The sequence below is a fragment of the Nycticebus coucang genome, chromosome 1 (genome assembly GCF_027406575.1).
Source record: "Nycticebus coucang isolate mNycCou1 chromosome 1, mNycCou1.pri, whole genome shotgun sequence".
NCBI lineage: Eukaryota > Metazoa > Chordata > Mammalia > Primates > Lorisidae > Nycticebus > Nycticebus coucang.
In genome coordinates, this window is record NC_069780.1 from 113,642,630 (window position 1) to 113,661,853 (window position 19,224).

Sequence of the window (19,224 nt, forward strand, 5' to 3'; positions counted from 1 at the left end):
AAGATTTAGACAGGATAGGCAGAGAGGGTAATTCACGTACCTTTTCAAAGTACTTTCAGTGGGCCAGACAGTATCCTGTGAATACAAAAAGAAATAAAGGTAGGATTCAGATCAGAGTGTTCTAGGACGAGTCAGGTAGCAGACAGGCAAATGATATCAAATAAGTGTGTTAGATAATGATATTCAACCATGCCCAGAGGAGTACAGAGGTGAGAAATTTAAAAACATTTTTACAGATTAATATGAGGGTACAAATGAATAGGTTACAGTGTTTGTGTTTTTTGGGAAAAGTCCCTGTTGTAGTTGTGTCCTGCCCCTAGGAGGTGTGCCGTACACGTTTGCATTGTGCCCATGAGGTGGGAGCACAGCAGTCACCTTCCCTACTCCCCCCAGCTCACTCCCTCTCTCCCCTCCCCCCAGCTTGAATTAAATTGAGTTTTTCTCTTGTGTGGGTGTGTGTTAGTTCTACTGGCTTCATATTAGTGCTGAGTACACTGGATACTTTCTTAACTAGGTGAGACGTTTCTGCCCTCCCTTGGAGAATTAGGGTGAGACAGAGAAAGTTACCTGAAACCCTTGACAGGTGATCTGTCAGTAGGATGACTGAGTTAAGGAGAACGCTCTGAGAGAGACTGGCCCAAAGAATTGTTCCTGCAGTCGGGAATGAGTAAGAGAGGCAAATCAGGTGAGTCAGGTAGTGTTTCTCCCAGTCTTACTCATATGGTTTTATTACTCGGATTGATACATTGAAAATTTCAGAACATTCTTGCTGGGCTATAATGTATTTCAAAGTCAAATATAAGCAGTTTTTAAACTTTTGAATTGTTTGGTATTATCCTGTAGTGTGAATATTGAGAATTAACTATAAAATTATATTTCACATTGATGTAAGGTATGAATTGCTAAAATAGTTTAATTCTCAAATTATGTCTGTTATATATTTTGAATAGTGCTAGAATTCCTTTGGGCTGAATTAAGTTTGATTTTAGCTAATCTAATACAGTTAAGGTGTTTCTCTGAAACTAACTTTGTACATATGAATCTTCATATTCTTACTTTACTTTTTGAAGTCTATAGTAAATAGTACCACTAGCTTCTGGTGAAGGAAGGAATAATGAGTATAATCTTAATTATCATGTTGAAATATAGGAATGCTTTGCAGGGGTATCTAATCTGTAGCCTGTGGGCTGTATGCTGATTTTGTGGGTTTTTTTTTTTTTTTTAATTTTTGCTTTGCTTACCTGTGGTGACTGATGTCATGAAAAGTATGCATGGACTATTTTTTTGGAATCAGCTTTCCACAGTGTTTGTGTATTTAATATGTGGCCCAAGACAACTCTTATTTTTCTAGTGCAAAACAGAGGAGGTAAAGGTTGGACACCCCTATTTTAGATTAATAACTGGCAGATTTTTACCTAGTTCTAATATCATGGTGTAGATTTTGAAGTTGCCATTACTAGTCGAAATAAAACTTTTCTGGCATACATGTAATATTTCTAAAATGAATACATAGGAGAAAGAATGTTGGACTCCTTGAAGAAAGCAGGGTAAAGAATCTATTTTAGATTACGAAATACACATCTTAATTTTCTAAAAAAAAATTATTCTCTGGTCTTGTTTCATAAAACTTGAATTGAAATTATGTTGCTGCTAAGTTTGGTCCCTGAGATATTTTGCATAGATGATGTAAGAAATTTTTAGAAGGAAAACACTTCCTAAAGTGACCATTAACACCAACTGTTAAATATTTGCTTTCCTTCTAGGTGCCCCCTTCCTGAGTCTTTGCTTGCCTTAATGGAAACAGAGTACTCGTTTTATATTGCTGCTGTAAGAGCAGCAGAATCACCATGAATTCAGTGGCTTAAAAACAACACAAATTTATTAATTTACAGTTTTGTAGGTCAGAAGTCTAGTATGAAGCCTGACAGACTGTTTGGGCTCTAGGAGAGAATTTGTGTATTGCTTATTTGAGTTGGTGGTGGAATTTAGTTCCTTGCTGTTGTATGATTGAAGTCACAGTGTTTTAGTGGCTGTTTACCTGAAGTTTATCCCACCTTCTAGAGGTTACCTTATTTCTTGACTTGTGATCTCCTTTCTCTATCTTGAAAGCTAGCAAAAACCCATGGGTGGCTCTACATTTTGCCTTTATTTGACACAAAAGTGGTAGATTCTTTTGTAATCTTAAACTTTTAAAGATTTATGTGATGAGATTGGGCCCACCCAAATAATACGGGTAATTTCCTCATCTCAAGGTCCTCAACCGTCATCATATCTGCAGGCCCTTTTTCCCTGCGACATAATACATTCACGGATTCCAGGAATTAGGACATGGACATCTTTGGGGGGACATTGATACAGCCTACCACAAACAGTAGTGCTCACTGGTGCTGGACTTTGTTTAGAATACCTCTGACCATTTCTTTCTTGAAAACGGAAAACAAAAGAGGTGTTGAGATTCAGAGTCACTAAGGTAATGCATTAGATATAATACCTATAGAAAAATTATACAGGAAACAAATTCCAGAAAGAAGAGATATTTTCAGAGTACTCACTTGGAAAAGAGAAGGTCCTGTATATTTTTTGCTGAGTTTTTATTAGCTGGTTCTAATCTTTAGTACAGAGATCCATAGTTATGCACACAGCAGTGGGAAGCAGACCTTTATAGGTAATCGTTACGGAGTCTCCTAATGTAATGTGAAGAGGTACTCACTCACAGCAATAACTTGCAATCATTTTCCAAAATTTCTGTCAATTTTTATAATGGATGACATTGCATCTTAATGTGTTATTTCTTTCCTACTTAGATCATCACGAAATATGTATATGAGCTCCTGGAGAAGGACTGTAATTTGAAAAAAATCTCTATTCCAGTAAGTCCAATTTTCAAAAATGTTTATTCCAAAGAGAATATTTGCTTCTAAGTAAAATATTTTTTGGTTCAGAAGAAAACGTTTCTTTTAATTTAACTGTGATAAGTTTAAGTGTAAATGTTGTAGTGTGTTGATACTGGTAATGATAACTTTATAGTTTGTCAGTATACCTCATCTCATGGAACACAGTAGTTCTCATAAAATAATACTTGTAATTGTAAAGGGAAAATACCTATTTCTACTCTTTCTAAAATGATGCCACAATTGAAAGGTTTGCCTTTTACTCTACTCTTTGTTGTTTCACTGGATTATTTGTTTTCGTGTATTTATTTGAAGTGAACGAGTGCATATTTTGTTGCATTAGACATTCACTATCTCTTTAAATATTTCTTGACTTTTTAAAATATGTTTTCTCTCTACACATAATATGTTGTTTTCTCCACACATTCCCAAATTCGTTCCTTGTGCTTCCTGTTTCATAACACTGCTCCTTCCCTTTTTGGCAGAACACGTTTTCTGAATTTTGCACATTTTGCCATTTCAGAGCGAAAAGTTTGAGATTTGTTCTCAGACTCAAATTCTCAAACGGAAAAAAGAATGAAAACCTTTTGTTGTTAGTGTAAAACCCAAAATACTAAGCTTAGTAGTGAAGAAATAGTAATCATACATATGAAATGATAGTTAGACTAGATTAGATGATCTTTGCTCTCCCCTGAATTTATAAGAATCCAGAATGCTTGATGGAAGTAATTAATTTAAGGCAAAAAAGTTTGCATGTAGATAATCTTTTGCATGAAATTTTGGATGAGATTTGAAAATTTCTTGGGTAATTTTGTTCTATTATACATTTGAGAGTTTCAGGATTTCTTTTTTTTTTTTTTAATTTCAATAGATTTAAGTGGGTACAGTGTTTTTTTGTTATATGGGTGAATTGTTCAGTGGTGAAGTGAGGGCTTTTAGTGTACTGGTCACAGTTGTACGTTGTACCAAGTAGGTAATTTTTATTCCACAATCGATTCTGTAATTATTCTTCTTCTTTTTTTTTGTGACAGAATTTTACTTTGTCACCCTTAGTAGAGTGCTGGGGCGTCATAGCTCACAGCAACCTCAGACACTTGGGCGCCAGCAGTTCTCTTGCCTCAGCCTCATGAGTCGCTGGGACTGCAGGTGCCCACCATAATGCCCTGCTATTTTTAGAAATGGGATCTCTCTCTTGCTCAGGTTGGTCTTGAACCTGTGAGCTCAGGCAAACCACCTGCCTCACCCTCCCACGGTGCTGGGATTATACGTGTGAGCCACTGCCCTTGACCCCTCTTCTTCTTCTTCCCTTTTTTTTTTTTTTTTAAAGGAAATCTACTTCACAATTAGTCTTCTGTGGGTAACTTCAAATGCCAGATCACACTATTAGTCCATTTATTTATTTATTTATTCATTCATTCATTCAACAAATATTAAGGATCTTTTAGGTGCTAGGCACTGTTCTAAGTGCTTATGACATTTTAGTGAATAAATCATTATTCTGTGTAATAGCTAGGCCAACTATTGGTTTAATTGGAAACTTTTCTTCCTTTAGAAATACAGGAAAGCCAAAGGACTTTTGTGGAAATGAATATGCCAATATTCTTTAGAATCCAAACTAAACTTTTTGTTTTAGTTTTGACTTTAGACTTAGTGTTTTACTTTATCTAAAGTATGTATTGAATTTGTGGGTCTTCTGGAAAGTCAAGATAGAATTTTGTCACTTTGTCAGAGTTTCTGAAGAATGATATTTAAAGAGCTTTAGTTAATTCATTTATATGACACAATTAGTATTGAGTCCTTTAACATTATAATACTTCTAGTTCTTGGAACCCTTAAACTCACTGTAATCCCCAGGTTTCTAGAACAAATCACAGGATAATTGTCTGTATAGATCATGTCACAGATTAAGTCTTATTATTTTTCTTTATGGAAAATCCGAGGTTAAATATAGGGGGCTTTGTTTTATAGATCTGATTATTTAGACTATAAAGCTATATGCGAGAGAGAGTTACTGGATATGAGACTTAAAACCCATTTTTGGTTAATGAAAGTCTCCTTATTTTGTAAACTTAGAAAATAACTCATGATTTTGTCTTTAGTAATTAATATCTCTCCTTACATTGGCACATATTTTGTACAGTTGTGAAATTTTTCTTCAATAGCTGTTATTTTTCTCCTGAGTTCTATAATCAGTGAGAGTGGGATTTTTTGGTAAAAGTTGTTCTTTTACTAAAATAATGCCATCAAGCTTTGTTTTTCCCTGATGATGTATTAAGCTTTAGTTTTATAATTAAACTATTTAAAAAGAAAAACTTTTTAAAAAATAACAGCACTTTGTGGAAACCCGTTATTTGATTGTAAAGATCATGATCATGTCTTATGTTTACTCCACACCCCACCTAAATAGTCATAAAGTGTTCTCCATTGTAGTATCTTGTGTGAACACTGGATACATGAATTAACAACTTTATTATAAATTTTCATTTAGTTTATTATATGTATCTCGTTTACACAACATATGTATAATAGTTAGTGGGGTTGATGAGGACCTCAAAATGACTTGTTAACTGCTACACAATTTTGATGCAGTCTCATTGACCCAGTGGTGTTTGAAGTTGATTTCTCAATAAAGTGAGGGGGTGCATAGGAATTACCTTTACATGTATTCCTTCATGAGAGCTTAGCTTAATGAATTATCACTGTTGGGAGATAAATGGCCTTGGAACAACCATGTTGAAACCTAATTAGGTTAATGAAGAAAGATTTATTCACATAGCTATTTTACTATTTAAAAGTAGTGCTAACTTTATGTAGAATAAGTTGCAGTTACCATTTGTTAAATCGAGGCAAATATTAGCTAGTGATGAGGTCAAATACTGCTCTTTCCTCTTAATCATTAACATTATTATATTGTTCATTTTCATTGTTATATTTCTTTAATGTTCTGATATTCTCATATTTTCGAAGTCAACTTTTAATGGACATTTAAGTCCATTAAATGAAAACTTTTATTCATTTTTTCATGGCAACCTTCATATGTAACCCCTTAAAAATTCTTGAGCAGCATTATAGTATAAAAAATACATTTTTTATCTTCTGAAAATTAGTTCTTTCCCAGTTTTAAGTGATTACTCTAGAATTCAAAGTGGCAACATTCCAGTGCTCAGAAGTTTCTTGGTAACAGGGAACTTAGTCAAACAGGAAAAGAGAGACAGTGATCAAACAGGAAAAGAGAGACAGTGATCAGCCTCTACTGGAAAGGATGTAACTATTGGTTTTTTCATTACGGTAAGTAGATGTCCATTTCCATAGCCATTCCAGGATCCATTAAGGCCTCACTGACTTTAAGAGGCACTTTTCTTTGTGCGTGTTTAGATGTACTATTGGTAATTGAATGACTAGAAACCCCTGTGGCCTCTTTTTTCTTACACACTGACAGCTTTGCCTTTTAATTTTTTTTCTTTTGTTCTTATCACCATTTTATCTTTTTTAAAACCCTTTAACTGAGTGATTCTTCTGTTTTCATAGAATGTTCCTAGGTAAAAGGAAATTTTTCTTCTTAGATGAGGTTTTTCCCTGTCTCTCATCCATTTCTTGTGTGGCTTCGGTATATTAAGAGTCATCATCATAATTTAGTTACTCTAGACTTAGGAAGCAGGTGAAGCTACTGCGATTGTGTTACATTTCATACCCCAATTCCTGTATTTTTAGTTGCTAATAATAAAGTCGCAGTTATATCATTTAAAAATTTTTTATAACTGTGCATTGGTTTAATTTTAAATATGTGTTTTCTGAACCAGACAAATATTATAACCATTTAAGAGGTTATATTATTTAGTTAAATACATTTTACTTAAAGAAAGTCCCTGGCAATGATTCCTCATTCCAAACATTTATTCGTTACTTTATTTAGTAGGTGCTTATAGTATGCCAGGCTCTGTTCTAGGTACTGGAACTATAGCAAGATATAAAACAAAGAACTCTGTGCCTTTCTGGACTTCCATGCTAGTCAAAGGAGCAGGCAGTGGATAAACAAATAGACAATATGTTAGACCATGGCATATGCTGGGGAGGAAGTAAAACAGGGGAAGGGAACAGGGAAGTCTTGAGGACTAGGGAAGTTAGAAAGCGTAGTTAGGAAAGCTGCAATGAGAAGGTGACATATCTTCTTAAGCCTTTTGGCCATGCTTTTCTTGCTGAAATAATTGCTGTTTGTGCTCTGTTTATACAAATGCCTAAGCATCTATTACTGAGGCCAATCTAATTGTTTTAGAAATAGAAAAATTTTATTTTTCTCTTCCCAGACATTATGGTGAATATTTAGGATCCAGGGCTGCTTTTTGTTTGTTTGTTTGTTTTGGCATATGGAGTTTTTGTGTATTTCTTATTTTGATAATTATATGAACATTTACTGTTGACAGAGTGAAGAGCCATCATGTAGATAGCATGTAGATAGACTTCCTCTATCTCTTTTTCATCTTGTAGCTCTGTCCCGGCTTAACAAAGATTTCCATTTCCTGTTGCTGGCCCTTACAGATGTGGAATACCATTAAGTGTGTCATGGCATGTGTAATGAAGTTTGGGAAGTTATCCCTTCCTAAAGGTGTCTAGTGTGTTTCAAATATAAATCATACACCACCTAGTTAAAAATCTAAGTATTAAGTATAATCAAAACAAAATATTCCATTTTTGTCCCATAAGTAACTGATACATAAAGATTATCTGAGTATATGAATAACGTTGTTTTATAAAATAATTGTTATGTAATTCTGTTCTGTATTCACGATCTGAATGAAATTTGAAAGGCCATTTACATGGAAGAGTAGGTATTTGAGTTTTTAAATAGTTTCCCTTTCTTCCCTTTAAAAAGTTTAATTATATTCCCAGCTAAGATGATTTTCCAATAGGTATATTTTCCAATTGGGGTTTTCTGTTATCTATTATAGGTGCAGTATATTTCTATTATAGAATTATAGACTCAGTTACTATATGACCTTGGGCAACTTACTTAAACTTTCTAAGCCTTAATTTCTTCACCTATAATTGAGTATAATTATAGTGCCACCTTAATGGGATTGTGATAAAATGAAATGATGTTTTCATTATTTATTTATTTACTTGTTAAATCCTCTGCACAATTATGGTCAAGATAATAATTTTTTAAAAACAGGTAGCATAGGGCTTGGCGCCCGTAACACAGTGGTTATGGTGCCAGCCACATACACCGAAGTTGGCGGGTTCCAAGTTGGTGGGTTCAAGCCAGGCCTCGGCCAGCTAAACAGCAATGGCAACTGCAACAAAAAATAGCCGGATGTTGTGGTGGGTGCCTGTAGTCCCACCTATTTGGGAGGCTGAGGCAAGAGAATCATTTAAAACCAAGAGTTTGAGGTTGCTGTGAGCTGTGATGCCACAGCACTCTACCAAGTGCGACATAGTGAGACTCAAAAAAAAAAAAACCCAGGTGGCATAGGATAGGAAGAGCTGAAAAAATTATACTTATTTATAATGTAAAAACATAATGCAGAGAGACATATTTACAACATTATTTTTCATATTTTCTTTTTTTTTTTTTTCCCATTTTTTTTTTTATTGTTGGGGATTCATTGAGGGTACAATAAGCCAGTTTATTTTTCATATTTTCATATTTAAATTACTATCATGTCTTATTCATCCACCTAATTTATAATTATTAATCCCTACTGAATATTTTAATTTTACTTAAAAATTTTTTACTTCTATAATTCTATAATAACCATTCAATAGTCTGTAATAATCATGAGTTATTTTCTCATTTATGTGTATACCTTATCAGAAAACATTTATTTATTATTTAATTTTTTTTAATTACAGGTAGATGCCACTGAGCATGAACCAAAGAGTTTTATCTTTATGAGTGAGGATGCTTTGACAAATCCACAGAAACTGATGGTTTTAATTCACGGTAGTGGTGTTGTCAGGGCAGGTCAGTGGGCTAGAAGGCTTATTATAAATGAAGATCTGGACAGTGGCACACAGATACCTTTTATTAAAAGAGCTGTGGATGTAAGTGCAATTTTCTTTATTTTTTTGGCATTTTATAGTTCTCTTTTATTATATGTTATAAGTTATTTCATTATGTCTCTTTAAAAACTCTTAAGCATAATTTTATCTTCAAATTGTTATTTATTTTACTTGCATGTAAGATTATTCTGCATTATTTTTCAGTTACAAGGGAAAACAAAGTGGTATCTTAAGCATACAAAGATTTGGATAATGTCTTTGAAATAAATTATTTTTTTCTAAAATATTTTTATTAATTACATTAAGTATCAGTTGAACTATCAAATATTTATCAACATTATTGAAAATATTTCTGAAAATCAATTATGGTTGCTCTCGTGCACGTCTTCTACCTGATTTAGTGAAGTTAGAGACAAAGCAGGAGACCTGCCACTCTTAAGTTAATCTCTTCTTTAAAAGAATAGTTGGAATAACTCAATGCTTTTTGTCATTTTTAAAAAATATTCTTTAGTGCTCACAGATAAAAATGCTTTAAGCATTAGACATAGACATACAAAATGGTAAATTATAATGTTTACTGAAGATTTTATTCTTATTTGCTTTTAGACTTTTAGAAATTCTTATTTTAAAATTGTGTTCAAGGTTTTCTTTCCAGTAATAGCGAAATTGTTTTTCTGATTTGGCATTGCCATACCTTAATGTTAGGCTACTTTTGTTTTAGTGTCACATTCTTAATTATAATTCTACTATGAATAGCCAAATTTTGCAAAGTATAGGTTTTTTTTTTACATATTGTGTAGAGATTTTCCTCAGACAAAAAAATAAAGCAGCATCTTATATAATAGATTTAATGTAAAAAGTGAAGGAATATATGTGTCCATGTATGCTTTGTTTTATTTATGAAAGCTATATTATTACATTTTACAGTTTCAATTGGAAAGGGATCCTTTGATACACTGCTGATTACAAAAGTCAAAGATAATATGTTCTCAATTCTGTTAAGTCTGACATGATAATATGAAGGTACAGCTCGTTTCCTAAAGAATGTTTCTTTGATACCCTTAAAACGTTGCAAGTATAATTTCTTACTCTTGATTTTTCCAGTCTTTGTAGATATGCAAACAACTCAAAGACATTACTTTTGGTTTGGTTACTAACTTCAATAGTACCCTTTTTTAGTTGAACTGAAGTAACTAAAATAAATTGAGGTTTAGACTGAAGTAACTCACATAGAATATTATATTTAAAGTGTTTCATTTTTCAGGTTTTGAATAGTGAACTTCTCTGTGACACATTCTTTGTGGTTAGAATGTATCTTGTCTATGTACTTTCGGAAGACTTTGTATGTGAAATATGTTCACTAGTCAATGAATATCTGAAAACTTAGTAAAGATTGTGATGCTTTCAACATGTCAGTGCTTGGTGAATATTATGTGATTATATTGTTCCTCCTGTGGGTCACCTAAAGCTTTTCCTATTCTGGAGTATTTTGTCATATAAGGTTTTTGAGGTGAAATAATTTATGAGAAGCCATGCCAAACATCACTGTTTGAGGAAACTACTGTTAATATTCCACACAGGAGGGAGGAAGTGTGTCAGCAACATTAGAACAGCAGGTCATTTTGTTCTTAGAAGTAGGAAATGTCTTAGAGATAACAGCATTTTACTCCTTTTCTCAATAATGGCAATGCCATGATTTCTTAAAAAGAAGCTGCTGATTTTTAAGTGTCACAGCACAGTGAAAGTTTATACTCATACACTTTATTCTCCTTATTTAAAAAAAATGAATATGAACTTTATCATGGTGATTTCTTCTTGGTGAACATTTTATAGAGACAGAGTGTCACTTTATGGCCCTCGGTAGAGTGCCGTGGCCTCACACAGCTCACAGTAACCTCCAACTCCTGGGCTCAAGCGATTCTCTTGCCTCAGCCTCCCGAGTAGCTGGGACTACAGGCGCCTGCTACAATGCCCAGCTATTTTTTGGTTGCAGTTTGGCCGGGGCCGGGCTTGAACCCGCCACCCTCGGTATATGGGGCCGGAGCCTTACTGACTGAGCCACAGGCGCCAGAGTCTCACTTTATGGCCCTTGGTAGAGTGCCGTGGCCTCACACAGCTCACAGCAACCTCCAACTCCTGGGCTTAAGCGATTCTCTTGCCTCAGCCTCCCGAGTAGCTGGGACTACAGGTGCCCGCCACAACACCCAGCTATTTTTTGGTTGCAGTTTGGCCGGGGCTGGGTTTGAACCCACTACCCTCGGTATATGGGGCCGGCGCCCTACCGACTGAGCCACAGGTGCCGCCCTAAAACCAGTATCTTTTTAAAATCCTAAAAAGGACTCTTCCTTGGTCTTCACCTTCCCTCAGGGTTTTCTCTGAGGCCTGTTTTGTGTGTGCGTGAGCCGAGTGTAGCTGGAGGAAGATAGACGCTGAGGAAGGAACTGTCGCATCCTTAGTTTTTAATCATGTTATCTCTGCTTTTTTTTTATTTGGACATTTTGAGATTGTATTTAAAGAAAGGTTTCCATGGTTTGTAAAAGGTCTTTCATGGTCTGTCAGTTTGTAGCACAACATAAATTCTGATGTACTAGAAGCCAGACAATAACACCTCTACTCAGTGTTATTAATATTTCTGTATATTCCCTACTGATTGTTATGTGATTGAAATTCCTAAAATTTCATTCATCTCATAAAGTTTCTTTTTCAACAGTAGAATCCTGTTTCTAAGTAGTTGGGTTTGTGAAAAGTGTGGTTTAAATGTGTAGAGCTACTTTAATGGAAGGTGGGGGTAAAGCTTGGAACCCCCCTACAATCCCTGGATACTTCTTCCCTAAACCCCCAGGGCTTCATAGACCATAGTTTGAAAGTTATAGGTATTCCATTCCTCATGGGTTAGATACTTGAGAACTTTATTATCAGAAATGTATTAAGATTTCATGCTAGGGGAATTGCATATAAGAGATAAATCCCCACAAGTGCTTGGGAGGTTGCCATACCTAATATTTTTGGTGTTTAATGATGTTTATTGCATAATACATTACTTGGAGTAAGGAACAGTATTTCACATATCTAAGTAGTAATTATCCATCTCTGATTGTGTAGTCTGAGAGTTACTCATACTTGTTTTTTCTTTGATCTTTTGTCAGATACTTTTTTTTTTTTTTTTTTTTGAGATGAGGCCTTGCTCATCACCCAGGCTGGAGTGCAGTGGTGTGATCACACCACCATGCCTGGCTCTTCTTTGAAAATTTATTTATGTAGAGGCAGAGTCTCAAACTGTGTTGTCCAGGCTCGTCTTGAACACCTGGCCTCAAGGGATCCTACCACCTTGGCCTTTAATGTGCTGGGATTCTAAATGTGAGCCGCCATGCTCAGCTGAACGTTAGATTTTTGAATCAGAAGATGTGGTTGGGGTCTGAGAATTTACATCTCTTTTACTGTCCCAGGTGATACTTCTGTTGCTAGTCCAGGTACCACACTAGAACTACCGGTATAGATAATACTTTTTGGATTGGTTGAAGATTTACTTATATTTTTCAGACTTTGTATGTAATGGGTAAGGTACAATTTGGCAATTATATTTATTAAAACAAGGATAGAGAAATTCGGGAAAATGTTTTATAATAGAATTGATGGAAAAGTAAAAGTTCAAATTATACAGGACACTTTCAAAATACTGTCTATAAGTAACTCATACCTAACATGATTTATAATTTTAAAAATTTAGTAAGAATTAATTAAATTTGTTAAGTAATTTTAAAAATTTCATAAGAATACTTCACTAAGATAACATTTTTCCTAATTTCTCTTAGGTGGATTATTCAGAGAAATCTGATACTTCCATAATAACTTGATTTGAATATAATATTCACACTATTATGCCTGAATTTTAAGAAAACAATATTTCATTAAGATAATTTATATAGTTTGGAATCTATAACGTATGGTAGACTGAGTTCATTAATATTCACTTTCCCCTCCCACATGAAAATAATTGGTAAGACATGACAGCAAAAATATTAAAAACCTAGTTGTGTGTGTTCAAGAGATAGAAAAGGAATCCCTAAATGTGTGAGTAGAAGAGAGAATTTAAATCCACAATGGTTAATCCCTAGAGGGTGTGGCAACTTTAGGGAATAGGTAATGGATACTATTTATAAGCCCAGGGCCATGCAGGATCTAACAGGCTTTGTACCTGAAAGGTAGAAGCTAAAATCAAGGCACTTGGACGAATGAGAAATAAGAATCCTGGAAATTACTTCTCTTTTAATAAAGGGAGACCCAGGAGGGAAAAATCAGCTCACTGCCCCAGAGGCGAAAACAGAGTTCCTTTGCCAGAGGTGCCGATGGTGGAAACTGAAACCACAGATCCTAACCCACAGATAGATTTGTATGTGAAGTTTGAGTTTAGCTAGCCTAGGCTTAGCGCCTATAGTTCAGCGGGTAGGGCACCAGCCACATACACTGGAGCTGGTGGTTTCAAATCCAGCCTGGGCCTGCCAAACAACAATGACAACTACAACCAAAAAATAGATGGGCGTTGTGGTGGGCATCTGTAGTCCTAGCTACTTGGGAGGCTTAGGCAAGAGAATGGCTTATGCCCAAGAGTTTGAGGTTGCTGTGAGCTGTGAAGCCATAGCATTCTACCCCGAGCGACATAGTGAGACTCTGTCTCAAAAAAAAAAAAAAAGAATTGAGGTAGCCTATTTAGTGTGAAAATCTTAAGCACTGTAATTAATGTTAGACTGAATCCTTGACTGATAAAATACCTGGAACATGTAGTAGAAACAAATATAAAACTGCCATGTAAAAATACTTTATAACCCAGAATAGATCCCTACTGGAGACAAATTCATAGTCAGAAACTACAGATTATATGATTAAGTGAGTCATCATGAAGAAAAATCAGATCACGCACCTATTAGAGATAGTTGAAGAGAGAATTAGTTAATTGAAAACTAGAATTAATTAATAAAGTATGCAGACTATAGGACAGAAGAAACGAGAAAAAAATATGATAGATAAAACTTCATGGAAAAGAGAATAAAATGTGATGTTCTAACAGGTGTTCCAGAAAAGTGACAGTAACAAAATTAAAAAGGGAGAAAAATTATATATTATAGGTTAAATGTTTTTGAGAGTAAAGACGTAAACCATATTGTTAAGGAAGTATAACATATCTTAAATAAGACAAATGAAAATAAACTTACACGGAAATATGTATATTAAAATAAAACTGTAGACCCATGCATGTAATCTTAAGTTAAATGAAATCAAAAGTTATAATCAAAGTAAGGCTTATTTTTTCCTAATCTCTCCCTACCTGTTAGTTGTTTTGCTTAGATTTAATTACTGTCAATACTTTTTGGTGTTACTTACATTCTCCCTATTTGCATTTTTAAATTATCGTGTTGTCTCTTAATTTATACGTCACATTCTGTTAAGGCGGGTCTGGATCTTGTTCTCATTCTCACAACTTTTGGATTAAATTAACAATCAAGCATTAGAATTATTAGAACTTTAATACTGGTAATGGGCAAGCTAAGGAGACACTATATTGCTTTTCATTTTGGTGCAACATTTTTGTCTTCATGGAATTAATAAAATTTTATTCTTTTATTTTTTATTTTCTTGGTAATAATTGTTTTTTTTTGATATTTCTTTTTTTTATTAAATCATAACTGTATACATTGATATGATCATGGGGCATCATACACTCGCTTCATAAACCATTTGACACATTTTTATCACAGTGGTTAACATAGCCTTTCCGGCGTTATCTCAGTTACTGTGCCAAAACATTTACATTCTACATTTACCAAGTTTCGCAAATACCCCTGTAATATGCACCACAGGTGTGATCCCACCGATCCTCCTCCCTCTACCCACCACCCCCCCCTTTCCCACTTCCCCCTATTGTTAAGTTGTAGCTGGGTTATAGCTTTCATGTGAGAGTCCCAAATTAGTTTCATAGTAGGGCTGTGTACATTGGGTACTTTTTCTTCCATTCTTGAGATACCTTACTAAGAAGAATATGTTCCAGCTCCATGCATGTAAACATGAAAGAGGTAAAGTCTCCATCTTTCTTTAAGGCTGCATAGTATTCCATGAAATACATATACCACAATTTATTAATCCATTCGTGGATCGAAGGGCACTTGGGCTTTTTCCATGACTTAGCTATTATGAATTGGGCTGCAATAAACATTCTGGTACAAATATCTTTGTTATGTTGTGATTTTTGGTCTTCTGGGTATATGCCCAGCAGAGGAATTACAGGATTGAATGGCAGATCTATTTTTAGATCTCTGAGTGTTCTCCATATATCTTTCCAAAAGGAATGTATTAATTTGCATTCCCACCAGCAGTGCAGAAGTGTTCCCTTTTCTCCGCATCCACGCCAACATCTCTGGTCTTGAGATTTTGTGATATAGGCTAGTCTCATAGGAGTTAGATGATATCTCAAAGTAGTTTTGATTTGCATTTCTCTGATGATTAAAGATGATGAGCATTTTTTGATATGTCTGAAGGCCGTGCGCCTGTCTTCTTCAGAGAAGTTTCTCTTCAAATCCCTTGCCCAGCCTGCAATGGGATCCCTTGTTCTTTTCTTGCTGATGCGTTTGAGTTCTCTGTGGATTCTGGTTATTAAACCTTTGTCAGAGATATACCCTGCAAATATCTTCTCCCATTCTGAGGGCTGTCTGCTTGCTTTGCTTACTGTGTTCTTAGCTGTGCAGAAGCTTTTTAGTTTGATCAAGTCCCAGTAGTGTATTTTTGAAGCTGCTTCAATTGCCCGGGGGGTTCTCCTCATGAAATACTCACCCAGACCAATTTCTTCAAGGGTTTTCCCTGCATTCTCCTCTAGTATTTTTATAGTTTCATGTTTTAAGTTTAAATCTTTAATCCAATGAGAGTCTATCTTAGTTAATGGTGAAAGGTGTGGGTCCAATTTCAGTCTTCTGCAGGTTTCACCCAGCACCATTTGTTAAATAGGGAATCTTTTCCTCACTGAATGTTTTTAATTGGCTTGTCAAAAATCAAATAGCGGTAAGTAGCTGGATTCATCTCTTGGTTCTCTATTCTGTTCCAGATATCTACTTCTCTGTTTTTGTGCCAATACCATGCTGTTTTGATCACTATCGATTTGTAGTAAAGTCTGAGGTCTGGTACTGTGATTCCTCCTGTTTTGTTTTTATTTCTGAGTAATGTCTTGGCTATTCGAGGTTTTTTCTGATTCCATATAAAACGAAGTAATGTTTTTTCAAGATCTTTAAAATATGACAGTGGAGCTTTAATAGGGAGTGCGTTGAAATTATATATTGCTTTGGGTAGTAAGGACATTTTGATAATGTTGATTCTTCCCAGCCATGAGCATGGTATGTTTTTCCATTTGTTAACATTTTCAGCTATTTCTTTTCTTAGAGTTTCATAGTTCTCTTTATAGAGATCTTTCACGTCTTTTGTTAGGTAAATTCCCAAATATTTCATCTTCTTTGGCACTACTGTGAATGGGATAGAGTCCTTAACTGCTTTTTCAATTTGACTGTTGTTGGTGTATATAAAGGCTACCGATTTATGAATGTTGGTTTTGTAACCTGAGACGCTGCTGTATTCCTTGATCACTTCTAGGAGTTTTGTAGTAGACTCCCTAGTGTTTTCCAGATACACAATCATATCATCTGCGAAGAGCGAGAGTTTGATCTCTTCTGACCCTATATGGATACCCTTGATCGCCTTTTCTTCCCTAATTGCGGTGGCTAAAACTTCCATTACAATGTTGAAAAGCAATGGAGACAATGGGCAGCCTTGTCTGGTTCCTGATCTGAGTGGAAATGATTCCAATTTAACTCCATTCAATATGATATTGTCTGTGGGTTTGCTGTAGATAGCCTCTATCAGTTTAAGAAAAGTCCCTTCTAGACCAATTATCTTGAGTGTTCTGATCATGAAGGGATGCTGGATATTATCGAAAGCTTTTTCTGCATCAATTGAGAGAATCATATGGTCTTTGTTTTTAATTTGTTTATGTGCTGAATTACATTTATAGATTTACGTATATTGAACCAGCCTTGAGACCCTGGGATGAAAGCAACTTGGTCATGATGTATAATTTGTTTGATGTGTTGCTGGATTCTGTTTGTTAGGATCTTGTTGAATATTTTTGCATCTATATTCATTAGTGATATTGGTCTATAATTTTCTTTTCTTTTTGGGTCTTTTCCTGGTTTGGGGATCAGGGTGATGTTTGCTTCATAGAACGTGTTGGGTAGTCTTCCTTCTTTTTCTACATTTTGGAACAGGTTGAGTAATATAGGTACTAATTCCTCTTTAAAGGTTTGGTAGAATTCTGACGTGAAACCATCTGGTCCCGGGCTTTTCTTTTTAGGGTGGTTTTGTATAGTTGATGCTATTTCTGAACTTGATATGGGTCTGTTCAACATTTCCACTTGATTCTGGTTAAGTCTTGGAAGGTGGCGTGCTTCCAAGTATCGGTCTATTTCCTTCAGATTTTCATATTTCTGAGAATAAAGTTTCTTGTAATATTCATTAAGGATTTTTTGGATTTCTGATGAGTCTGTGGTTATTTTGTCTTTGTTGTTTCTGATTGATGATATTAGAGATTTTACTCTTTTTTTCCTGATTAGGTTGGCCAGAGGTTTATCTATTTTATTGACCTTTTCAAAAAACCAGCTTTTTGATTTATTGATCTGTTGTATTATTCTTTTGTTTTCAATTTCATTTAATTCTGCTCTAATTTTGGTTATTTCTTTTCTTCTACTGGGTTTGGGGTTGGAATGTTCTTCCTTTTCCAGTTGCGTGAGATGTCCCATTAAGTTGTTAACTTCCCTCTCTTTCCATTCTCTTGAGGAAGGCTTGCAGTGCTATAAATTTCCCTCTTAGAATTGCCTTTGCAGTGTCCCAGAGGTTCTGATAGTTTGTGTCTTCACTGTCGTTTTGTTCCAAAAAATTGGCGATTTCTTTCTTAATCTCATCTCTGACCCAGCTATCATTCAGCATAAGATTATTTAACTTCCATGTTTTTGTATGGGTATGCAGATTCCTGTTGTTACTCAATTCAAGTTTTATTCCATGATGGTTCGAGAAGATGCATGGAATAATTTCTATTCCTTTAAATTTACTGAGGTTAGACTTGTGACCTAAAATGTGGTCAATTTTGGAGTAAGTTCCGTGGGCTGATGAGAAGTATGTGTATTCAGTTTTGTTGGGATGAAATGTTCTGTAGATGTCTGCTAAATCTAAATATTGGATGGTTAGGTTTAAATCTAAGATTTCTTTGCTCAGCTTCTTTCTGGAGGATCGATCCAACACTGCCAAGGGAGTGTTGAAATCTCCGACGATTATGGAGCTGGAGGAAATCAAGTTACTCATGTCTGTTAGAGTTTCTCTTATAAATTGAGGTGCATTCTGGTTGGGTGCATAGATATTAATAATTGAGATCTCATCATATTGAGTATTACCCTTAACAAATATGAAGTGACCATTCTTGTCCTTCCTTACTTTTGATGGTTTAAAGCCTACTGTATCTGCAAATAAAATTGCAACACCTGCTTTTTTCTGATTACCATTTGCCTGAAATATGGATGACCATCCTTTCACCCTGAGTCTGTATTTGTCTTTTAAGTTGAGATGTGACTCTTGTATGCAACAAATATCTGGCTTGAGTTTTTGTATCCAGTCAGCTAACCTATGCCTCTTTAGAGGACAGTTTAAGCCATTCACATTGATGGAGAGTATTGATAAGTCTGGTGGAATTTTGGGTATCGAGTTTTTCAAAGGTCCAGTGGACATTTTTAATCCTTTCGCCAGTGTGGAAGTTGGAGTTTGATCCGAAGTTTCTGAGTGAGTTTACTTTTGTGGTATAGGATTGGGTTGGTCATTGTGGAGGATAGGTCTGAGAATATCCTGAAGAGCTGGTTTACTTATGGCAAATTTTTTCAACATATGAATGTCATTGAAATATTTAATTTCTCCATCATAGATGAAACTTAGTTTAGCTGGATACAAGATCTTGGGTTGAAAGTTTTTTTGCTTTAGGAGATTAAAAGTTGATGACCAGCCTCTTCTGGCTTGAAAAGTTTCAGCAGAGAGATCTGCAGTTATTCTAATATTCTTACCTTTGTACGTTATAGTTTTCTTTCGCCGGGCTGCTTTGAGAATCTTCTCTTTCATGTTAACTTTAGTGAAGCTAATTATGATATGTCTGGGGGATGACATATTGGGGTTGAATCGTGCTGGGGTTCTGAAGCTGTCTGCTATCTGAATTTCAGATTCTCTAGGCATGTCTGGAAAATTTTCTTTCATAATTTCATGC

The 19,224-nt window shown here is 35.1% G+C and overlaps 1 protein-coding gene across 12 annotated transcripts in view; it reads left to right on the top strand.

The window, feature by feature from the left end:
- FAM172A (family with sequence similarity 172 member A) overlaps positions 1-19,224 on the top strand; it is a 571,031-nt gene that overhangs the window by 178,176 nt on the left and 373,631 nt on the right. For 8 of the 12 annotated variants that reach the window (XM_053586593.1, XM_053586616.1, XM_053586640.1 and 5 more), the window contains 2 exons: positions 2,805-2,870; positions 8,742-8,933. In XM_053586593.1, coding sequence (XP_053442568.1) covers positions 2,805-2,870; positions 8,742-8,933 — 258 coding nt within the window. The remainder of the gene's footprint in view (positions 1-2,804; positions 2,871-8,741; positions 8,934-19,224) is intronic. The other 4 variants (XM_053586662.1, XM_053586669.1, XM_053586624.1 and 1 more) reach the window with 1 other exon arrangement.